Source organism: Lycorma delicatula, chromosome 6 (assembly GCF_047948215.1).
Source record: "Lycorma delicatula isolate Av1 chromosome 6, ASM4794821v1, whole genome shotgun sequence".
NCBI lineage: Eukaryota > Metazoa > Arthropoda > Insecta > Hemiptera > Fulgoridae > Lycorma > Lycorma delicatula.
In genome coordinates, this window is record NC_134460.1 from 161,437,550 (window position 1) to 161,463,867 (window position 26,318).

The 26,318-nt window shown below is 29.7% G+C and overlaps 2 protein-coding genes across 4 annotated transcripts in view; one reads left to right on the forward strand and one right to left on the reverse strand.

Annotated features, from left to right (window-relative positions):
* The window catches only part of Alr (Evr1_Alr domain-containing protein Alr), a 48,599-nt gene extending 33,352 nt beyond the window's left edge, over positions 1 to 15,247 (forward strand). The window contains exons 2-4 of the mRNA XM_075368915.1: positions 5,919 to 5,985; positions 11,381 to 11,528; positions 14,912 to 15,247. Of these exons, the coding sequence (XP_075225030.1) occupies positions 5,919 to 5,985; positions 11,381 to 11,528; positions 14,912 to 15,077 (381 nt within the window). The 3' untranslated portion in view covers positions 15,078 to 15,247. The remainder of the gene's footprint in view (positions 1 to 5,918; positions 5,986 to 11,380; positions 11,529 to 14,911) is intronic.
* A 7,718-nt stretch (positions 15,248 to 22,965) lies between these two features.
* Positions 22,966 to 26,318, reverse strand: part of LOC142326424 (uncharacterized) — a 77,729-nt gene continuing 74,376 nt past the window's right edge. For 2 of the 3 annotated variants that reach the window (XM_075368917.1, XM_075368916.1), the window contains one exon: positions 22,966 to 23,319. In XM_075368917.1, coding sequence (XP_075225032.1) covers positions 23,059 to 23,319 — 261 coding nt within the window. In that variant the 3' untranslated portion in view covers positions 22,966 to 23,058. The remainder of the gene's footprint in view (positions 23,320 to 26,318) is intronic. The other variant, XM_075368918.1, reaches the window with a different exon arrangement.

Below are 26,318 nucleotides of genomic sequence, written 5' to 3' on the forward strand. Positions count from 1 at the left end.
TCAAACACACATCTGATCCACACTGAGACATTCTGATATGTACTTTTACTTGCTAGTCGATATGAAGTAATCTTTATTTCATAATACATCATATTTCGGTAGAGAAGTGTGTCATGAGTTGATATTTTACAGTTATTTGGAAAAGACATCTTTTTAGATGTTAGAGGTAATAGACAAGGCTAGATAGGAATTTGTTTGTAAAATTATTATCTGAAAATAAAATAGTATTTGAAAAGTCGTAAGTTGCTGGGAGTGATATAGTCAGAAAAAATAATATCTATATCTCCATTGAATTGTTCTCAATTTTATTTGGTAAACTGGTAACGACCATCCAATTAATAAAACTTATATAAAAAATCTGCCATAAAGAAGGAAACCAACCGACATTAAAACAACAGGATATTAAAAAAATTAAATTGTAACCATTGGAAACTACACTTCTGAAATAAAAGTAATGAAATAATGAAAAATTCTGGGTTAGTAAAATCTTGGGAAGTTTGTTAGCCTGAATACAGGACAAGTAGACAACTCCCTACAAAGTGCTCAATCTGAAAATTTTTGAAGAAAAAAATAGCTCAGAATAACTGATTCAGAACCAACCATGTCAAGTGAGCAATTAGAGAAAATCAGAAACAATTATGCATTACAAAACGAAGAAAGTAAAGACTTGTCCTTTGCACAACCCCAATAAATTTTAGTCCTGCAGCAAGTATAGATAATAAACTGCAAATCAAAAAAGAAAAGCTGCTAATTGAAAAAGTTTTTTAAAAAATTTATGGCAATCAGTCCAAAGAAATGTAGAAATTGAAAAAATTTCACAATTTTTAATAAATGTTTTTGCAATCCTAATCTTTTTTTATGCATTAAATAAAAAAGAATAATAAATTAAAAAACTTAAGAAAAGATTGTAAAATGAAAAAATTATCAAGGGGTGATACTTGCGTGTGTTTGTGTGTGTGTGCACACATACACATTCATACCCACACATTTGTGATATAAGTATCCCAGTATTTTATATATTCTAAAATTAATTTTTTTTTGAAAGGTCATTTTAATTTTCTTATCATTTTGTTACAATATAAAAGAATATAATTACCAGTTTTAAAACTATTATACAACTTTAAAAAAAAATACATTGTTCATTAATTTATACATTTCATCTTGCTGTTATATTTTCTTCCTCTTTGATTGTTATTCCCCTTCGATCTATTCTCAAGAGTTCATCAACAAATTGAACTTCTTCGTTTACTAACTAAAGGTAGGTGCGTTGTAATGTGTAAAAAAGTGTCAGACACAATCAACTTTAGCACTCCCAAACAATTACCCAGAATTGGGAAACAATTTTCCACTGCCCAAAAAATCTTTCTATGATAACCCGCTCCTCACAATGTGTTAAATTAAAATGATACTGTGCACTAACCATAGAAGATTTATATGGTGTTATTAAACACAAAGAAATACTATACCCTGAATCTCCCAGTAATCTCCATCTTGCCAAGAAAGAACAGAACTTCTTCTTCATATCTTTGCATCATGGACTCTGTTGGTAAATTTTTCTCCAGCATCACAAGTTGCTTGTACATTATTTGATGTATAACCAATCTTTCCTGTTAATGTACTCATCCCTAAATATTGACGAGTTCCTTATCTTAATGAGAGTGCTACTTACTGCCCCTACTACCCTTAACACCTAAAACCATAACTGTCCCAAAAGGTTAGCCCCATTAATTTCTCCGTATAAGGGAAATGGATCCATTAATCTGATTTTTCAATAATTCAATCCATTATGTAGTTTACTGTTCTGCTGACAGTGGTACGATGAACACCGGCAACTGGGACCAGGGAACTCAAATGGTAATAAATGTATTTACTGTCTGGGTGAAATAGCACTACCATGCATTTCATTTTTCTGGCAATAATTCAGTTGTTAAAAAAAATCCATGTTCTTACTTCAAAACGCAGTAACTCATTATCTACTTTCCTTCTAGTTTGTGATTAATGAAAAACAAACATGCTTCTGTGATACAAAATCTATTTGTTTAAATTAAAATCAAGTAAATTTTAATTGACTTTGTTTTTTAGGAAGTTACTAGAAATCTGGAAAAGTTGATATCAAAAGTTAATTAAATTTGCAGCTTAATATTAAGTTCAGTGGTTACTACTATTTTATTCACATAAAACCTAGTAGTTACTTAAAAATAGCCTTGTACTAGAACAAAATTTATTGCATGATTTAATTTTTTGATATTTGTATACCTACATTAAATATATGATTTTTTTAAAGTAAATTTATCAGTATTGAACTAACAAATTATTCTCTTCATGGATTTTTTACCTTTTTGGGGGATAGATTTCATTAAATAAGATAAAAAAATTAGCCCTGTTGATATAAGAGGCAGTTGCTAACCTGTGAGATCTTATCTTTTTACCTGATTCTTACTGGATAATGCTTGAAATTTCTTATCCACTAGTTAGGATTTTTATACAAGAAACAATTCTTGTATGTTCTCTCGCTGACAAATTTGCCATTCTCTTCTTACCCTTGCTGGTCAAATATTTAGAGGTTCCAGCTTGGAATCGCCGATTGAACCGAGGCAGCGACTGACACAATTCCCACAGTACCTAAGTCAGGATGTATGATAAAGGAAAAGAGAGACTGGGTGGGGGGAATAAGTTGTAAAAGGACTGCCTAGTAATTCAGAAAGCAAGAAGGAAGAAATTGTGTAGATATATTGGATTTCTAGGTGTCATTCAGATGAAAGGACCATTGCCAATTTTTATATCCAGATTACCCTTAATTGAGGTGGAATTGCAAAATTCTTTAGAAGCCATTAATTTTAGATGAGCACTTAAAATTGTTTTCGATTTTCTGATTGAGTTCTCATAACCTCATTAAAATTTATTTTCATTTTGTTAGAAAAAAATTATTGTACAGGATTACACCAAGGACTTATAAATAACCTGAATGTACTAATACGGCAAATTAGGAAGATCATATAAAATAAGAAAGTAAACAAAAGCAGATTCAAATAAACAAGGAAAGAAGCCTCAGAAATCTGCTAATATCAAACAGGTTTAGGAATTGGAGACATTTTCTAATCATGTAATTCAGCTTTAAAAAAAGAGTTTCAGAAGTTTTGTAGTAATAGTTAAGATTTTAAAAGTTATGTTACATACAGATCAAAATGAATTGGGTTTAAGTTGATTTGGAGAAAAAAAAGTTACTGGGAAAATACTACAGAAAGAACTGAAGTAGACAAATGAAAAGAACACACGTGTCATAATTTTATAATAAAAGTAAGTGCAGAGGATAAAAATACTCAAATAGATTGATATCAAAATAAAAAATTTAAGATGAATTGAAATTATAAATGTAATGTAATGGAGAAAATTGTATTAACAAAATTACATTTGTATAATTAAAGCAGTTAAACAAAAAACATGTTTTTTCAGTATATTATAAAAAATTACAAACTTTTAATAATCTGTCACATTCATTAAAAAATATCATTATGCTTAAAGAATACAAAAAACTGAAAGCGACTGTTATGAAATTAATATTAATAATCGATAGATAGTAATTAGTTAATTATAATCAATTAAGTGTATTTAATTAAATCCTTGTAATATTCCCTAATGGTTTTTGTTTATATTGATTGTGTAAATAGTAAACTTTATATCTAAATTTAGTGTAATAAAATGTAGTTAAAATTTATTATTTACATTTTAAAGAAAAATATTATACTGAATGGTTTTATGTGTATTGTTATTATAAATGAAAATGTGTATGTTTTGAAGTTTTAATGAAAATGAAGATTAAAAAAAAATCTCAACAAAGAAAAGCGCCTACAGCTGATAGATTAATTTTCTGTTCGTCGGGTAAGAAGAAGAGACGTGCAAGTCGTGAAAGAGGAATCTGTCTCAATAGTTGTAAAAATAAGAGAATAACAAAAAATAAGAATCCAAAATCTGTAAAAAAGTCGAAGAAAATTTTCAAGCGTAGTTCATCAAAGAGGAAAAAAAAAAATGTTAACAGTTCGGTGAGGATAAATAGCATTTTTCATAATTTGAAGATAAATAAAATAAAATTCCCAAAATATTGGTTTTGGTTTTTTTTCACTGTAAAATACAGACTATGTGAATAATTTTAATAAAATTAGAAAATTGTAGTTAGAATTATAGATTGAATATATTATACGAAGGAGGATTAAGAAGAACGCATTGATTTTTAATAAATTAAAATGCTTACAGAAGAATAAAGAGTAAAAAAGGCTTATTTATATGTGTCTTTAAGCAACAACATATGATTAGTGAACAGTTAGAAAAAGATTTCTTTCTATTGGTTAGAGAAAGAACGGAATTGTGAGGAGATTATGGTCTTTTTCTGTAAGTACTTGTGATAACTATATTGTGCAATGCAGCAATTTTACTTTTCATTTCATAAATTTTTATTCTCTACCTCCCATTAAAAAAGTAGACTTTTTTTTATTAGCTGACTGATTTGAATGATTTTATTTTCCATCTCTGAAAATAACACAACTTATGATAGATACTACTTTCATCGCTTTTTTTAAAAAAAATTCACTGAATGGAATGTAATCATCTAAATATAAATAAGTTTTTCAATTTTGTTTTCTCAGGTGGACATAACATTGGTTATTGCATGGATAAAATTCCTATTAATGATAACAGTACTTCTTTTGCCAATTAATTGAAATTTCTGAGTATGTGTTGGATGAAAATTTTCTTGGGTTGATCAATTTGTTATTATTGTTAGTAATAAAATCAAACTGTACTGTTCGATTTGAGCGCAATAATAAAATACTAAGCTTGTCATCATTATTAAATATTTATTATAGTTAAACATATTCCCATCTAAATATAATATCTTCTCTTGGAGCTCCTTCAAAAATCTAGAATTCATCTCCAAGATACAAAACACTGTTGTCAATTCATTATTTGTGTCAATCATTTTATAAATTTAGAAAATGAAAAATATAAACTTATCCTTGTGTTTATATTTTTGAATATACAGTCTTCATTAAAAATAATTAATTCATTATTCTTAAGAAATATCCATCTGTCAAACTAGACAGCACAACTGTTGCTATTTATCCTTTCCTGTTGCCAGTTTTTAATAAATTACCAAATGGTTTCAAAAATGTTTGTAACGTTCTCTCTGACACTAATAACATTACTTATTTTACCATATAAGTAGTATTAGTAACATTTTTCAAAGTTCTTTCATTCAGTTTCATATGAATTTAGTTTTAGTTACGAATTTCTACAGTTTTATATGCACAATAATGTTCATAATCTCATAAAACCCATTACCTTAAAAATATCTTTCAAAATATGCTACAATAAATAGACATGCTTTATTACAGTAAAAAGTTAGAAATTATTCTTCAACTTCTCCAGATATTTCAATAGAGCTTAAAATTTAATACTTTAATAAAATTTAAAGTGAAAAATCCTTAAATAAATATATCTTTTATTCTGATTGTTAATGGATTAAAAGAAGAAATTGTAAAACCTCAATCAAAGTAATATAAAAAAAAAACACAATTATAAAATAAAAAATAGATAATCTCCATATTTATTATTAGTGTTAATATATATTATAAGAAATATTTTTAAGTTATAATACTTTTATTAGCAAAAAAGTTTCTAACCACATAAATTATATTTTTCTTATTATTATTTAAGTTTTGAATTTTTATACACTTTTTATTAAAAAAACTACTATATCAGTTATTGTAATGGATTTGCATAAGGAAATTAGTTGAATACTAATAACTTGTTGTGTATGTGTGTTCCATTTAAGCAGTTGAGATAAAGAATTTAATATTTTAAATACGTCTGTATTATTACTTTTCTGCATTTATAATTTTCTAATTTTCTTTTCTACATTTTAGCAAGCATACCCTCAGCAATTTACAAAACGCCCACCGGCTGATTGCCCGTTAGATCGAGACCAACTTGGTGAGTTATAGAAATCTATTAACTGTTAATATTTTTATTATTACTTTTAGGAGTATTTTTGATAATTAAATATATAAAGTTAAATCATGTATATATGTGTGCAAATCATTAAGCATTCTTCATTCATTCTGAAGTGATAGTTCCTTGACTACTGTGACAGGAAATGAAGCATTAATGTCATTGTATAACTGAAAACTGACAACATTCAGTACAGTGGTGTCACCTACATTCATCATAAGCAGAAAAATTTGTACGAGATCAATAAAACATCAAGTAATTGGAAACAATAAATGTTTAAACCGCAGACTAATTTCACAGTTTATTTTGAGGATATTCATACTCTAATTATGAAGGACAGATGGAATGTTATGCACACTGGATTATAACAGGAACAAACTGTAGTACAAAGTAACTGGTGCTGTTGTCTTGTATAGTTTCATTCCCCTACTTCTAACATTCCAAAACTTGTTGACCCCTGCCCTCTCATTTTCTATTTGTCATCATTGTTGGAGTCTAGTAAGCCTGCTATGTCAATGTGCGATTGAATATTCAACTTAGAAAAACTGTACACCAGCGATATTCATAATCATTTAAATATTGTTTGATGCTATTTGTTGATCAAAGTACTTTTTATAGATGAGCAATCAAATTTTGTTCATCAGATGCTAGTAAAGAAAATATTGACAATGAACATTGCAAGGGTCAACCGGTTTTTGTAACTGATAAGAAGCACTATAAGGAAGCGGAAACACATCCTTTTGGAGCTTCTAATAAGCCTTAAGAGAAGTGTGTCGTGTTCAAAAATCCATGAAGCTGATAATTCTGCAATGCGTTTGGCCACGGCCATGCACATGACATACAATTGCCAAGGTTCTTGAAAGTTGAATCTATTCCACATCCCACATTCTCCATATTCATGAGATTTTTTGCGGTTTTCACGTCTTTCCACAATTAAGGAGGGATGTGCAAAGTATTCATTTCACCACAGATGTGAATTTAAACATGAAGCGAAGTCATGGATTAAGGAAAAATTGTAAGCATCAGAATGAGAAAACTGGTTTACTGTTGAGAGAGATGTGTAGCTATAAATCATACAGGATGAATATTTAGGTTGTCATAAATAAGATACTTTTACGTTATATTTGTTTCATTTGATAATCTCTTTTCATTTTCAAAATAGCTGGAGTACATTTCAGCCAAACCATACAGTATAGTAATGACTATACCTAATTACGGTGATTGACTATCATGCTAGAAATAAACAGTATATATTTTCTCAATATTTTTCATCAAATTGGTGAGAAGTAGTCTGATAAGATATGAAGTTAAAACATTTCCAGTAATAATTTTTTATTTAATTTGAATAAAAAAGATATCAGTGATTAAACTTTTTTATTTTTTTATTATTAAATTATAGCAGTGTAGTGTACTTTATCAAGGTATATGGATGGATTTTAAATTCTCCACATTTGTGATCTGCCTTTATTAAAATTTTAATTTAAATATAAATACCTACATCAAAATTACTATCATTTGTTAATGTAGCAAATCAGAAACTTCATAAGAGTAGTATTGTATTGGACATGCAATCTTCCACAGGTACAAAAACCACAACATAATGCATGACATAATCGATTTTGCAAATCTGTTAATAAAAACTAGACAAGCACACAAAAATGGAACTTTGCTAGTTGTAACACGTTTCACATTCTCAACTTGTTAATATGAAATTTAAAAATATGATTATGCAAAAACAACATAAGCTGAATAATATTCTGACAAAAAATGCTGTGTCCAGACATTTAATCAGTTTCCTGACTGTTTTGAGGTGAATAATATCTGCAGCAGTGTTTAGAAAGGATTTGTTATAGTTTTCAAAAAATGTTTAGGAACCAATATCCAGCCAGGTATTGTTTTTAATGCTAACCCTGCTGAGTAAAGGCAGTGTTTGTAATTCATTGCTTCCAAAAGAAATGGATACGTTAATTTATAGCTTTAATACTCCCCATATTGTAGTTTTTATTATGAATGCAATATATGTAATTCATCTGAAACTCAAGAAACATTGATCAGTGCAGCATTTCCTGAAAGTATTAATTTCACTATTCGAGGTATCACTTTTGACCTGGTTATCTGATATTTCATTCCAAGCATGTTACAAAGCTTCCGTAGGCTGATCTACTGTAGGTTATTCAGTCTGTGAGGAAAGTAATCTGTGAGTGATTGTAATTAATGAGGCTTGTAATCACAGTGTTAACATCAAGACTGAACAGACCATACTCAAAACCCCTTGGAGAATACGAAGTCTGTAAATAAAGTAATGAGACTAGTTCGGAAAAATTTATTTATAATCCAATTATATATGAACTCTTATCGCCTTTGAAATAGTTCCTTTGGGAAGCCATGCAACGCTTCAAATGGTTTTCCCACTCTTCATAACAGTGTTGGAATTCAGACCCGAAATGTCCTAAAGATGGTCGGTTACATTTTTTTAAAAATGTTTTCTACAGTTCCAAAATGGTGTCCTTTTGAGGTTGATTTTAAAGTCTGGAACAGGAAAAAGTCGCAGGGACTCTGAGAAGTGCAGTCTGACAAGGTGCATTGTCACGATGCAGCATCCAGTTGTCTTTGATAGTCTCATGTGTGCAATTCTTTTCTGTCTTTCAGGAATTGCTCTGTAAACATATTGATTTACAGTCTGTCCTGTAGGCAAAAACTTCTTATGGACAATCAATGCCATTACTATGAAAGAAACAAATTAGCATGGTTTTAATTTTGGATTTGCCCATTTTTGCTTTTCTGGGGCGTGGTGAGTTTGACGTGTGCCACTCCTTGCTCTGGCATTTTGTTTCTGGGTCGTACTCAAGTATCCAAAATTCATCACCAGTAATAACATTTTTTAGAAAATCAGGATCGGTTTCAATTCGCCGTAGAAGATTGCGGCACACTTCCATCCTGTTGTTTTTCTATTCAATTTTGCACAAACGTGTGTTTCATGTCCAATTTGTTTGTCAAAATTTGATGGACTGTGGTATCGTTAAAATTCAATTGTTTTGCAATCACAATCGTACCGTATCAAGTCTCTGATTCACTCAGCATTGTCATCACTTTTTGATATTAACAGTATTCCAGAGCGTGGATGATCCGCAACTGATTCCCGGCCATCTGAAAAAACCTGAGCTCGTGACAGAATGTCATCTCCGTACGCCCCTTTCAATTTTGAAAAAGTTTCAGTAGCATTCTCACAGAGTTTAATACAAAACTTGATTGCACAATGTTGCTCATAATTAGTATCCGCTCATTTTTGTAACGCACAACAAAAAACATGTTTCACTAAAAGTTTGTTTACATCTCGCGTGGCAAAAATAGACTAAAAATATTAATACCTAACATAAATCAGCTGTTCGTATAACCATATGTTTACTAGTAACTTTACAATGTAAAGTTTGGCTGCCAAAAAAATACTAGTCTCATTACTTTATTTACAGACCAGACATTGTAAGTTAGGATGCATATGCTATAATGTTTTGGAAAAGATCTCATATAGAAATTGCCTTCCTTTAATTCTTTTTTAGTTCTTCTGCTACTAAAACATAGGATATTAATACAAAGTTATTTTCTTATTTATTGATTTCATCTTCACATCAATTAAACTTGTCTTATAAAAGAAGCTGCTGGGAGATTCAGGGTGTATTATGTTTAAAGTAAGTGAGCATAAACTGCTACAGATATTTTACCAGATTTTATAAATTGGTTCCTGTGCAACACTATGGTTATAAATAACACCTGGAATTCTAGAATTACAACCTTTATTAAGCCACAATAATAGGAGCAACTTCTAAGCTATTATAAGATGCTAACATTAATTCTATACATAGATTACGGTGATGGTACCAGATGCAGTTCTCATAGACACCTAATCTAGGAATAGTTAATATGAAAAGAAATCAAATAATTGTCACGTAGGAGAATTATAAATTGTCATGTGTGGTTCTGCGCGGCTTGATCAGTGTATTGAGAGGTGGTTGATAATTTATAATGTTTATATAATTTTTATTTATTGGATTAAAATGTTCAAATTACAACCAGGCAAATTAATAATAATAACAGTGGTGATAAGTACAATAATGATAATAATAAGTGACAATAATAAAACGGTTAAAATATTAATGTAGGTATTATATATTAATATAGTTATTAATATTATTATATACGGTATTAATATTAATATAGTAATTACAACCACAGTAATAGTCAGGATAATAATATTAAACGATAATTACATGACATAAGACATAACATAATCAAAACAGTTAGCATGACATAAAAACTGTGATAAAAATGTCATTAGTAAATAAGTAAATACAGATTACACACACGAGAGTTTAAAATAAATAATCATTTGGAATTTATTCTGGGTATATAAACAGAAAACTAGTATTAAACCTTTTTTACCACTAGTCTTACATTAACAATCTTATAAAATTCACTTGCTAATCCCTTTTGTTGTCTATCTTAGCAATTTATGAATGAAGTCTATTGCATTATTTCTTTCACATATACACTTATAGTTTTACTGTAACTCACCGATAGTACTTTCATGGTTACTGAATTACTCGTGGCGTCACCTTAATCTTATCAAACTGGATCCTCTCCTCACTGGACTGACGTCTTTCAGACTCATACTGGACTCTCCATGCTGGACCGTCATTGTACGTCTTGCTAGACTGGTTCACAGAACTCTGCTGAATTCGCACAACTCCATACAACTTGCAGCCTCTCCTCGCTGAACTACCCATGCGGGACCAATGCCGTAACACCTCGCAGAACTTTCTGCCAAACTGATTTACTACTGGGCTATTTATAGTGCTAGAGTGGCTTTACCTGCTGGACCAGACTCAAGCCGAAGGTGAGAACAGTCGACTGGGGCTTTTGTTCCCACGAATTCCAAGTCTGGTCTTCTCACCGTACAACAGGTGTTCATATCATGTTAGGGGGTAGTATAACGAAAGATAATTGCAACAGATGTATTCTTTACAAAAAGGTTTCTCCTTTTTGTCCCTTCCTGGATTCTTTCCGATCATTACATTTTCTATTACTTTTATAATAATTGCTAGGAATCCATTACTCAGGCCCGCTACACTGGTCTTGTTACAATATCTTGATTGAAGTAGATACTTGCAGTAATAACTTGCATGGTGAATAAAAAATTCAAATTTAATTTCATCATAGATAATATTTTTCCCTTGTGTATAGTTATGTATTAACTAATTGAGAGTCAGAAATAGGAATTTTACTACTTTGGAAATAAATATAGTGTTAGTTTTTAAGTAACTTATGCTAGCATGAGTCGAGTTAAAGCATATTTATACATAGTTCTCTTCTTTCTGTATAGGTTCTAAGACATGGGCGTTTCTGCATACAATGGCAGCATATTATCCAGATAGACCTAGTATCCAGCAGCAGAGAGATATGGTAACCTTTTTTACAATTTTTTCAAGATTCTATCCGTGTGAAGCATGTGCAGAGCATTTTAGAAATCAGTAAGTTTTTATCATTATTGATATTTTTTTAGACAACCACAATTATTTAGATGCTCTAAATTATAATTTTTAATAAAGTACATCCATTCAGCAGGTGTTGTTTAGTTCATAAATTAATTCACTGTGGAAGCAGAGTGGATTTTTACTATTATAACTGTAAATACTATGTTGAAAAAAATTTGTGATTAAAGAAATTACACAAAAATTTTTTTAAAGTCATAAATTTATTTTTAACTAAGAAAAATAAACTGCTGGTTTACTTTTAATGTAATTTTCATTAAGTAAGACTTGTTTTTAACAAAATAAAACTACCTCTAATAGGTAATTTGCATGGTGTTCTTAGACTAAAAGTATGCTTTTTTAGCTGCATGATCTCTTTACTCGCAAAAGCCTTATTCTAATCATAATTCAGCTTTTCTATTTAAAACAGAAGTCATGATGGAGATGCATCTCTTTGTCCCTAATTTAACCCTGATTGTTTTGTTTTCCTACACTTATTGGAAAACAAAATCAAAACATAAATATTTGCTTTATGTTCATTCATATTGTGCAATGCTGAATATTACAAAAATTGATCGTTGTTTCTTAAACCAGGAAATTAAGAAATGGAATGTAATTTAGTGTATGTAATGATTGAGAAATTTGCAAAAAAAAATGTGAATATAAAATTCTTTGGGTTGGTACGGTGATGGTCATAGAGTAGTAAGTATAAAGTTTTGGAGATGAAATAAAAGAACTTTTTATATTTTAAATCCATGCAAAATTAGAGGATAAAAAGTTCATCAACTGAAGATAGTAAGTCTTGTTATATAAAAACTAATTAACAAGACTGTGTTTTGAATATAATTATAATCAATTCCTGATAATCTACGAGCAGTTTAACTGCATTGCGGCTTAATTATAATGCCTCTGAAAAAAAAATTTTAAAACTTATAACCAAGTAAAAGTTTTAAGATTTTCATAGTTCGGTAATAGGTTTTCTCCTTCGTTCATTTGCTACTTGAATTGTGCTTTTTTTGAAAATCGTAATGGTGTATTATATATAGTACACCATTACTATTGTGTTCATTGTGCGATATTATTATGCTACGCAAATTATGAAGTTCAATTAGAAGAAAGTGTTTTCACTCACTAACACAACAATCAATCGTGTCTTATTTTTAAAAAAAAGATCTAAATGAGTAAAGTGCACTCATTAATTTTTTTTTTTGTTAGCTATTATACTTTTTAATAATTGTTTGATAATGCATTACTGTTTGTACGGTATATTTACATATGACATTAGTGATAGTGAAAATTTGTTACATGTTAATATATATTTTGAATAAACTTTGGATATTCCTTTTACCAAGTATGTAGTAGTGTAATGTACTGTATTTTATTTTATTATTTATTGTTATTCCTTTATATAATAGTGCAAGTAAATACTCTATTGCTGTATTAGTATTAGGTCATTTTAACACATTACATTATTAAATATTGTTTTAGGATCAGCCACGATTTGGCTATGATTTTGGATTATCCGCTAACCTCCTCCCTCATAATTGGAAGTTGACTGTATGAGTAATTTTTCACTTTGGTACCTGATAATTTTTTGTATGTCCAATTCAGTTTTTTAATTGGATGTCCTATCTTGCTTTTTTATTTTTTTGATTCTCCATCATATGGCTGCAAAAATAAATAAATCTCTGCATTTTTTTTTTTTTATAAAAGGTTTGATAGGTTTCTTACCTGTTAACATTTTTCAGTGTTTTTGCACTGATTCCTGGTACAAAGCAATTCAAAGAGTGTATGTACCAACAAATATATGGTGCTATAATCAGTTATCCGACACGCAGAATGTTTTGTCAGGCAGTGTTGGACTGTATATCATTTTCTTCTAACCCTCCCACTCCTGTTTCCTCCTAATGAACACGGCGATCAAGTGCATCTGTTTGCCGAATGCACCCAAACGCACGCAAAGATAACCCGAGGCACATGTTGAGTATAACAAGACCGTTTCTGAATTGGGCATTTTGTCAGTCAAGTAAAAATAAAATGCCATGAGTAAAGATCAATCTCTTTGGAATTGTACTATACAATTCTTAACCTTTTTATATTAACATATTGGAATAAATTATCGTGAATGTTTTCACTATGTATCTTTGCTACACAACACATATTACTCGAGTGATGCCCAACTCTGACCATTGCAAGAGACAAATATTTAAATTATGCAATTTTTTGTCTCTGTCAATGCATGTCACCCAAAATGAGTTCACATGTCACCTCTGACATATATGTCATAGGTTCGCCATCATGGAACTAAAGTCATCTGTTTGATTCTAACAGACCTGTATTCTCTACTTAACAAAATTATCTCACCATTTTCATATGCTTTTGATGTTTTCCTTATCTGTCATTTACAATTTTATTGCCTCTGATAATTCCTAGGTATGTATTCTCTTCCTATTAACTGATTGTTATTCTTTTTCTGTCTTATTTCATTTCTTCTGTTTTATTCTTTAGTATTTTAAAATTCCATTTTCTGATAATTAATCTTTTTCTCTGATATTGAAATAATCATGCCGTAATCATCTAATCATAACATCTTTGTTTTTTCTCTTGAAATTTATTCTGCTTTTAATTATTTTCCTTTATTATTTTTTTGGTTTTTCTACATATAAATTAGACAAGGATATAAACTACATTTGAATGGACATCTATATTAGTTTTTAATTTATGTTTTATCCTTGTCTTAGTCTTCAGTTTAATGAAACAGACTGGTTTTTGTAAATAACAGGTTGTGTCAAGTATTTTCTTTCTCTATATTTAAAATTGTTTTACCTTACTACTTAGTACAGAATATTGAGATAAGACATATGTTAATTTTATGTCTCGTCTCAATATGTTGAGGGTAGGACCTTCATATTATGTCACAACCAAACCAAAGTCTGAACAAACTCGACACTTATCAGTTCTGAGAATGCAATTTTCTAATATTCTGCCCTACAGCAAAAACGACCCCGAAACACTGAACTCATAAAGAACACTCCCACAACATGTAATTGTTGACTCTTTTTGCATTTTAAATAATGATTTGAAAATAAATGTTGTTTTCTGAATGTTGAGATTTACTTGTTTATTATATTTATTATTTATAATTATATCTACCTATTCTACAGAATAATTAGTTTATTCAGAATAAAGGAATAAGGAATACCTAGCCTAGGTATTCCTTATTAAAATTGCAGGATCTGTAAAATGTGTCTTTTTAAAAGTTTGAAAAATGCTGCCTGCTGTAAGATGATCTTTGTAGTAAACACAAACTTGAAGAGAGCAAAGAAATAAATTAATTGTTTAAATTTTTTTTATCGATTTAATAATTTATCATTTTGTTTCAGACTAAGAGCAAGTCCACCCATGGTACAGAGTCAAGAAGCATTAACACAGTGGTTGTGTTGGGTTCATAACAATGTTAACCGAAGATTAGGTAAACCGCAGTTTGATTGCAGATTGGTGAATGAAAGGTGGAGAGATGGATGGCCAGATGGCTCTTGTGATTTTTAAATAATTAGTATCAAATAGATAAAATAAATAATAAATGTAGGAAAGAAAAACTAGAAAACTGTTATTTTTGTGCTTTTTTTTTAATCGAATATGTACATAAACTTTTTTCTATTTTCACATAAATTTTTTTATATTATAATTATATAGAATAGATGTTTCCTAATATTTCATACATTTATTTCATTTATTTCTGAAAGGAAATTTAAAAAAGTTACATTAAAAGAACATTTGTAACATAATATAAAATGCTTTGTAAATGTTGTTTAATTTCTCATATATTAAGCCGATTGATACCTGTTACAAAAAATATTATGCAAAAATGTTAATTTTTGATAAATTTCATCAAATTTTAAGTTTTGTAATGCAAACATATCTAGATTTTTCACTCTGTCTAAATGCTGCAGTGTTGTTTTTTTACAGTTTTACTTAAAAATTCAAAACCAAACAATTTCAAATACCTGATACAATATAAAATGATTTAAAGAGGACTTCACAACTTTAAAGGCAAACAAAAATTTATTTAGATAACTTACATTCAGTGGAGGTCTCGTTTCATAGCAAAACACATCAAGTTTTGACTCATATAGTTCATTACTACCAAATTTGGCCACCTATATTGTTGGAACATGCTTGCTGTGTTTTTTGGTTTACAGTTTGCAACTGCAGTTCAACATAATTTTCGTAGAGAATACAGTACGGAGCCTCGTAGTAGTATGCAAACAATTTATTTTTGCACCAAACCTTCATTGAGAAAGGCTGTTCTGTTAACCCTCTCTGTCATTATTTCAACTATCTATATGTTGGTAACTTATCTTATTAATTTGAAGAAACGTCGATTTTAGGTTGATCTTCATTCACATACTGTTTATTTTATTATATCTATCGCTACAGTAATAAAATTTGGTCTATACTTAAAAAACCTACCGTTAATTAATATAAAAATAATAAACTAGGATAATATTCTGGTACACTTCAACATCTCTCTCTTGATGATACTCAAGGAAAGATCTCTCTATATAATTGTGAGATTGCACTATTACTTACTTACTTACTTGAATGAAGACCTAATTCCTCTTCCTGACTGACTTTTTATCTTTTTAGAGCTACAAAGTACACAATTCTGAACATATTTTTCAAGTTTTATAAACTGGTGAGATGATTTTAGGGATTTTATTGCAGCTGGAATTATTCATTTACGTCCTACTATTTTTCTTATTGAAAAACTCATTAGAACCTTGTGACAAATCATGATTAGGGCCATAATCATGCACAAATAAATTAGGTTCTGTAAAATTTTTATAAAATTTTTTTTTAATCTAAATTTTTATCATTATGGCTAGAATCAATGTCATTAAGAAACATTATAAAAACTAACAGAAGAGTCACTATCATTTAAAAACTCTTACTGTCTCAACACTCATAGAAGCCTTTTACACATGCAATGTAAACCAACAACGAAGTTACAAATCAAAACAGCTGTTCACGTCCAATTCAGACTGTTAAAAATATTGTACTATGTTAAAAATTAAAAACAACAGTACTGCAAATAGTATTAAAGGTGTAGTTCATAAAAATAAAAACTAGATAGCACTAATCGGCTTGTATAGCTGATGTGCAACTTTGCTTTGACCAGTAGGCCGGCATAAGACACCATGCAATTTCATGCATCATGATCGGGAGGTGGTTAATCATACAAAATCACCAGGATGATCAGGTGTTCCTGAGCTGCTATGGAACATCTGAAAAATTTGCATACAGTTGAAGAAAACTTGGCATCACATGAGAGAATGGCATTCCACAAACCATTTGCCGCGAATTACCTAAATGTTTGCACTTAGTCATACAAACTAACCATGGTTGAACTCATTACAGATTATGATGCTTGGCTGACGTTATATGTAGAAATGATGTCAACATTTCACATCAGTGGCAGGGTGAACACCCATAACTGCTAAATATGGGGTGAACCCCATATTTAGCAGTTATATTAGCATATAACTGCTAACTAGCAGTAATATGCTAAAACACTCATACAACTTTGCAGTACATTTGTGAGAGCCCTAAGGTTAATGTTTTTTGTGTCCTAAGCAAACAGACTGTACAGCTTGTTCTTTCAGGAGGCAACCATAAATGGTATCATTTATCTTTTATTTACATGCAGAATTAAATAAACACATTAAAAAGTAAATTTTATAAAAAAAGTCAGTCCAAGAAAAACATAAATCAGAGCTACCTTCAGTATACAATGGCATGACTTAATCTGTCTGTCTGATTCTAAAAAATTAAACTTTTTGGTTATCTGAAGATCCCCAAATAATTCAAAAAGTAAAAGTAATATCAAAAAAGAAAGAAAATATTAAAACTGAAATAATTTTTATTAAAACAAGAACATTTAGAGATATTCCTTATCAGTATGGGAAGCATTCTGTACAGTATAAATTGCAGTTGTAATACCATATCTGGACAATAGCAAAATTATGCCTAAACAACAAATCTTATCGCTAACTAAAATAACAAAAAGACATTTAATTCAATATATCCATAACTAATAAGACATTTATTAAAAACAGCAATGTAAAGAGATTTACATCTAACAGTCTTGTTACATTCATAACGTTAGTTTTAAAATTAAATAATTTTTTCATATCGCAGTATTTCAGTACCTTATTTTTCCTATTAGCATTAAATCCTTTCCAAAACGCATGATGTGCTATAACGTGTAAAATTTCTGGCAGTTACAAAGTCTTAATTATCACCTCGCCGTCCGTTTAATTACAAGGGTTGTTTAAGTAAGGTCTGATTGACTGTAGCTATGTAGATGTTGCGTGGCTGTTGAAGCACGCATGCACTTCAGCTCCCAGCATGCCTTGCACAAATGTAGGTCCTGTTTACAATCATAGCGTCACTGTGTACAGTTTTTTTTGTGAAGAAATGTTTCAAATAATTGAACATTGATTGTGAAATACGACTGTGATTTGATTTTTGACCGCAAGGAATGTGACACAAGCAGACATTTATTGCCAGATATATGACATTTATGGACCTAATTAAACGGGTGACAATTGGTTAATTGTCACTGTTCCACAAGTAAAATGTAGTGTTTTTATCAGCTATCCTGAACTTCCAAGAACTAAACTTTCATTCCATTCAATCTCAAAGTGTTGACAATCACTCACTCACACTCTTTGATACAAACCCTGGCTAGTGACCAGAAAATGTCTCTGTTCAGATCAAGAATTAATGTCCTGTGCAAGTAAATACACCCTTTTCATCACCAACCATTAATTATAAATAAATTATTATTGTCAAATAAGTTTCATAGCTCTCCCCGTGGCTTTAATAACTTTGGCTTTCAAGGATCTTAAGTCACAACTATTGACATTACTATTCTTATATAATTCCTCAGGAATATGCTGCTGACCCGTACACACATCACAGTCTCCCATTAAAATTGTTTTCTTCAGACAGTATTTCTCAAAAATTTCTGCAGCTTGAGAAAATCACAATTCTATTGTACATTACTATTCTCCAATAAATATGCAAGTACCAAAAACTGTTCATTACCATCAGTTAAAATTTTAACTTGATTCTACCCTCCACTCGATTTATAATGTATTAACATTCTCCATCTTTGCCCTATCATAAACTTTATACCCTAACTGCTGATTTTCAACTAATATATATTCTTGAAAAAAATTTGAATGCATTTCCACTTTTATCATTTTCAACAAGATCAAAGGATATCATAATCTAACCCCAGGGCCATTTTGGTCAGTCTAGCACCAAATCCTCACTTATTCCCGTTCTCTATTTTCCAGTTGCCTGTATTATTAATCAGGTACAAGAAATCTTGTTCCAGTAGCTCCAATAGTTCACATATGCCTTTCTCACACCTTGCCATTTTCCATCATAAATATTTTCCTTTTCACCCATTGTAAATATTTGAAATTGTGGAGGTTTTGTAATAAATAAATGTTCTTTGTCTGTAACGCCTTCTTTATTTCTTTTTTAATTTCAAAGCGTTGGCCCTCATTTTTCTCTTAGTTAATAAAAAGTCCTTCAAACTACATATTCCATCCCCTTCAGTTTATGTACATTTTTAAAGGTACAGTTGATACTGTATCATAAGAAAGTAAGATACTAAATTGTCTGGGATATGTCTATCGCAGGATATATACGTCTAATCGTCTGGAATATGTATAATTACTGGACCATCTTTCGTAGACACAATGCCCCCACCTCTGACATTTCAGGTTGGTCACTTTTTGTTTTCGCAAAAAATTCAATCATTTCTATGATTGCAATAGACAAACTATTTGACTGATTTTTTTCACGCTCATCACTGAAAAATAATCCTTTATATTAGACATAAAGAATGTTTTTATTTATTTTTAATACTTCTAAGACATTTAATTAAAGAATGTTTATTTACGTCTAATATCAAGGATTGTTTAATATTCCACAGTATTCATTGAAAAACATAATATAAATATAAAAAAAAGTATAACATTAGAATAAAACACAGCACAAATTTATTATAAAAGTAAACACTGTGCAAGTAATTTAATTTCATAATCTTGTCATGACATACTCTTCAGTAATTTTAATATAATTTATAAGAGCACCAAAAAATGAAAAAAACATGAATTAAAAATTTGAACTATGGTTTGTAAACTGCTTCAGTTTACATATGCCTGGTTTAGTACAAAAAAAAATTGTTAATAAAATATTTTGATTGTAATAAATCAAAATGTATTTACTGGGGGTAATGTTTTAAATTTTTTTCTCACTTTTTATATAATAATTGAGCTTTGTGGATTATCTTAGATTTTTTTTTCTATATTTGAAATTGTAGAGAACAGTTTTGTTATTGTCATTAATATCAAGAGCATCAAACTGGTGAAAGAGTGAGAGGGCTGTGAAGAACATATATATAAGCCACTCAAATCATACATCACAAAATAGCTTTAAAAAGAAGCTATTGCTATATTAAAACTTCTAAATTTAAAAAAAAAAATCTGAAGATCAAAGGCAATTAAAAGATTATCCTCAAAAATCTTTCTTTGTATTTAAAGGAGTAAAGGCCATAGGAAAGGTTCCTTACTACCCGATTATACCATACTGAATTAATGACTTAAACAATGTAAAATATATAAAATATTCTTTACATATTTTAGAATATTTATATAAAATTATCAGAAAAAATTAATCATATTTATATTCTTCAGTAAAAGTAAAATCACTGAACTCATACATATAAACTCAGATAACGTATAGATTTTTCTTGAAAAAGCTTTTATGTTGAAAAGAGTTATTCCTGAATACTAAAACCTGTTTTCTTTTTTTTTGCTGCTATTTGAAATTCTATGAGCTGTTGGCCAACTTGATCATTAAATTTATTATACTTAACCTTAATTTCATATTTGTTAATCCTTTTGTAAAAGAACTTAAGATGATGATTATTAAAATGTGAGTCTGTCTGTAGCTCTCTGATTCCCCAGCAGCTCATTTTTATTCACATGAAGGTTGATCCGGGTAATTTAAATTCTCTCCAACCTTACTGGAGCATCAGCATCTTTTATCCAGAAATTTCTAGATGATGTTTTAAAATTCTATCAGATCTTTTTTATAATGATGGTAACATAAAAATAGTTCTACAGGATGGATGTACAAAAATAGAATGTTTGAATTAATATTTTAATAATATCTATTGGATAAGGTGTACAGTGTTATTTAAGACTAGAATCAAAAAGTAAAAATTACAGTTTTAATTGTAATCTTTTCGCTTGACAGTGCACTAGTAAAAGTTGGTGACTCCTGAATAGAAAGCCTTGGGTCTTTTGTAGTTTGCTAAATGTGATTTTCTAGTTCAACATCCATTGCATAGAAGTTTAATTGAAATAACTTTCTCTGAGTGACAGTAACATTCATCTGTGTAAACGGTAAAGTAAAGGATGACTGTTGAAAATGTTTTCCTGCGTAGTTCTAAAAAATTTGTTTGGAAGGCCGGTCCTGAAGTGTCAATGTCAGTGATTACATTATGGAATGTTTTTAGGAAAAGCTTACATATGGAAATATACTGTTTTCATTTGTTATGGGCTTTAAGCCTACTGACATGTGGATACAGAAGCCTATGTTATGCATACAGAATTTGTGATTGAAATGTTCCAGCATGAAAATTACATCTGGATCATACTGTTTGGTGATGATTAACATTTCATTTTGGTGAAAAAGTAACTTACACAATGTCCATATGTGAGGGATAGAAAATTCCTATGAAAGGGACTCCACAAAATTAAATGTTATCTGTGCAGTATCCTTATAGCAAGTTTACGAGGCATTGAATATAAAGCAAATTTCCAATTCGGTCTTTCCTATCTCACAAAAATATGTTTTAATACACATTATTTTAGTTTTCATAATATTTCAAATATGGTTTTCCGAGTACTTAAGAGCAGTGGCGGCTCACAGATAAAATTAGTGGGTGGTGCTGCTCCAGAAAATATTTTCTGGGCCTTTTCAAGGCCATAAACAAACGTTTTCCATGGTTCCATATAAAGATTTTTGTATCTTTTTCATAAACTAGGGGATGGCTACTGAAATTAAGCTTAAGGATTATATTTTGTACAAATATAAAGAAAAAAGGACTCATTCATTATACACGTATATTAAATGTTATCGATAATACAAAGTGGAAATAGGGGTGCTGCAGTTCCACAGCACCTATACTAAGCCACCATTGGTTAAGAGTTAAATGAATGGAATAAGTAGCTACAAATTTAATAAGTAAATCTTGGCTCTGAACTTACAAAGGTAGGATAAAATCTTTAAAAAAAAATCATCCCTTAATCTGTCTTTATTTTTGGCTACAATTACTTTTAAAACCGATTTCTTTGAAATTCATTACTGCACTAAATGAATGAAATTTCATGCGAAACAAACAGCAAACAAACAATTACTTAATATGAAGATTTGTCAATAATTGAGACAAATGGAAACGGTGATCTTATTCGCAAAGACAGATTTGAGATGGGTTCCAAGGTAGTGAAAATAATGCATTTTTAGGAAAAAATAATCGCATAATAAGCAGGATGAAACTTGGATTTGTCATTTTAAGCCCGAATCCAATCACAGTTCATCCACCAGGAAAAAGCTCAAAACTTATGCATCGGCCAATAAAGTGCTGACAGTTTTGGGATTAGGCATGCCTAATTTATTGCAATTATTTAGAACACAACAATCAGTTTTGACATGCTAAAAAATAAAATTAAACTTAAGGAAGAGATGTTCTGGTTGTCTCAAAAGGCATAATTCTGCATGATAATTAAGCCTCCATCATACCACTCAAAAGACACTGGAATTTATTCAGATCAGAAATTGTTGCCCTCAGTTTTTTAGTTTTTGTTTGCTCAAAAGGTTTTTATATTTTAAAGGCTTTGAACAGTTCTTTACTGGAATAAGACATCTCACAGAAAGATAGAACAAGTTTAGTTTCATGTTAGCTTTTCTACAGTCAATTGTCTATAAAGCCCTGCCAACCTGCAGTATAATAAAGTGTATTAAATCTGGAGTAAACGAGTGAACTTTAACAAAATAAATATTGCATTGTAAATAATAGTAATTCGTAACAATCATGTAAAATGCAGATATGAATTTCATTTTTTAATGTGTATTAAACCATTCATTTTTGACTATTAATCTTTCATTTTTGATTTATTCAGAATTCACTTACTGCCATATAGCAGTAAAATAGATTATTTCCTGCTATATATAAATTTTCAAGTTACACATACTACTTACAAATTGCCTGTCTTTTTCTCATATTGATACAAACTTTTAGAACATAGTAAAAGAAGAAACTACTAATATATAATTTCATTTCATTTTCTTTATTAACAGTTACAAAAGAATAGTTATTCAAGACACTTCTATTTTAAACTCAATAGTACTGCACAACAAGAATACGGATATAATTTTTCTATTATTCGTTACTTATTTGAGAGTTTGATTCTGTGTGATCTTTGTAAGTAACCAGTTCTTTGTCTAATTCAGTCAGTATTTCTTTCTTTTTTTTTGGTTTTTCTGGTTCATATTGTTGTAAAAAAACTCCATCAAATCTAAATAAGTCCGGTGTGCTTTCTAACACTAATGTATGATAATTACTAAGGCGACTGATTGCATTACCCCATAAAGTTGTTTCTTGTAATCCTAAGTTATCCAAGTTTTTTAATTCTTGTGGCTCCTAGTGGACATAAAGATAAAATACATTAGTTTTTGTAATTCAAATCTAGTAAAATATAAAGAGATTAAAAATGTTCTGTTGTAAATAGGCATCTATGAATAACCTACGGCAAATATATTTATAGTTATACTAAAAATATGATAAGTAAATAATATAATTATAATTTCATGGTATGATATTCTGTTGGACCTGAACTTGAATAATAAATGATTACCTTATTTGTTTCTTTTGTCTTATCAATTTATTTTAGTTCAAAGTAGCTTTCACTTCATTTGTTCTCTTGGGTCTCCATTTGAACTTAATCAGAGAAAAAATCTTGAGTAGAAACACTGGATGAATATGCTGGCCACAAAACGTCACCTCTCAAGTGTGATGAGTCACCATGGAAATATTTTTTTAGAACCTCTGGATTCTTCTATAATATGGAGAGAACACCATATTTTTCAGCAGTGAAAATTTTGTTGGTACCACAGTCGGTTCCAAACTTTATGAATTTTTTTACCAGAAAGTTAATAAACCGTAACAGCACATTAAAGTTAATATGTTGGCTACAGACAACTCTCTCAATGAAGTTGTATTACAAAAAAAAAACAAGGGTTCAAAATATAAGATTCTTTTACATCTGATACTAATAATTCTGTTTGTTAATACTTGAAAAGTCTCCTTTTTGCTAGGACAAATGAATATGGTATTTGTTCTTCCTGTATAATCAATTTTGTGCAAACACTGCTTTCACTTTGTTGATTAAATTCTCCTTGTTATCCATTAGATAACACCTAACTTCAGCTTAAGGTCATAGAATGTCAAATTTTTTTTCAGATTTTTGTTAATTACTCTATAATTAGTGTGTAAAAAATGTTGGCCCATAATTCATTGATTAGTTTTTTGAAAAACTCACTTTTTTTTTGAAACTTCAATTGAAGTTTAATGTGTAATATTGCTTTTGGCATTGGTTCAGTCAGTTTAATTTTAGAACTGATGGTAAAAATTGTTATATATGATAAAGTAATATGTATTCATTAATTAATACGTATTTATTTTTACAATAATAAGATATTATTAATATTATAAATATTTTTATAAAGTAATATATATATACATCAGGAATTGTATATACAAAATATATTATGAATTCATCTGGCCATTAATTAAGTCACATTTAATCATTACATTTGTATGTTCTTATAACTTTTATTTAATACCATAAAACTTTTTATAATGAAAAACATATAATATGCATATTAATGTTATTATTATTATATATATAATAATTATGAATTGAGAATTATGTGAAAGAATACTGCATGCACCTTAGGTAATTGGGATATTCAAAATAACTTCTTTAAAAGTGGAATATAGCTTCATTGTAACTTTGTTTCAATGTTGCAGAAAAGCATAAATCGCAAACAATTTGGAAGTTCTTTGAAGAAGCATTGTACATACTTCAAGCAAGCAGTAGTACACACATCAATCGCAATAATCGACTTGTCCAAAAGCATCTTAGATGAATTTCCTGTGAATGCTGACATTTCACATATGAATTCGCAGGAATCATTGTACGCCTCAGCCCAATTAAAAATGTCACAATGAGAGTTTCTCACCAGTCTTTCTTCAACCAATTCGATGAGCTTTTTCACACAGAACAGGACAGTCTTTATTGTCCCAAGGTTTTTGTTATAAACTGATTTAGTACACTACACTTTTTGTAAATAAAATACAAATCCAAAGAATGATTTAGTTTTCAACTTTTCAAATTAGGCTCTTATTTTTCTATTTTTAGTGGCAAATCTAAAAGCTGATGTAATTCCATGAATTTTATTTGTTGAAAGACATTTCTAATATTTTTTGCCCATTCTCAGCAGAAACATGTTTTGGCTTTGTATTTTTTGTTGCATTCAAAGATACATTTTTGACTTACTAGTGCTAAATGAATCCATAATACATTCTCTATAAACCTATCTGAATTAATTTCAGTAATAGCTTAACAAAGCTAACTGATAAAAATTACATACATAATATTTTTAACATAGGCATGATAATCTTTTATAAATGAATAAAACAGTAACTAAAATCATAAGACAGATATAATCTGTTTTATGATTTTACTGTTAAACTCTTGATTATATCAAGGGTTTAACATCCCCCCCCCCCCCGCTTCAACTTCCTAATGCCAGCAACAAATGCTGAACTTAATTTTGTGGATCCATTTGTTTACATTCTTGTAATTTGGATTTGGAAAATTTTAAGTGCTACTTAAAACTACTTACCAAAACTATCCTGAAAAAATGTTTAATTCATCTTATTAACGTATGACCTCCACCTTCTTAAAGACGGTGGAGGTCATACGTTAATGACCTCCATTAACGTATGACCTCCATACGTTAATGAATACGTTTTTATGAATTTTTTCCATGCCTCAACTGTTTCCAATGTTTGTCTTGTCAGTTCAACATCTATGATCATTAACTTGTAATAAATGCCAATGCTAGCAAGAATACTACACCTAGTGTTCTTTGACATTTCTTAACTTTGATGGTCTGAATCTACCAGAGCTAATTAATTAAATGTGCCTTTAATTGATCCATTTTTCTTACTTCACACCCAGTTTAATTTAATGGTGATCCCTCCTTCTCACCGGAATATTCTAATTATTGCAAAACTTCCAAGATGTATTGCTCGAACTGTAAGATAAGTTTACTGTCTTATCCAGGGTCTCAGGATGTGTTTTCCCAACAATGTATTGTTAGCATGAAGATGTATACTATAGGAAGACATGAACATGTATATTATTGACATACATAACACATTCTTACTGTAGCCTCACAGCCATCTCAGAGATGACTTAAAAAATTACAGTAGAACTGAAATGTCATAATTCGACCCACAGGATGAGAGAATTCCAGATACAAAAGTCCTTGTGCTGAAAGTCTTGCTCCTAAATTCTTAGAGTAACATGCTAAACTACTTCCTAACAGCTCTACAACACCTGGAACAGATTA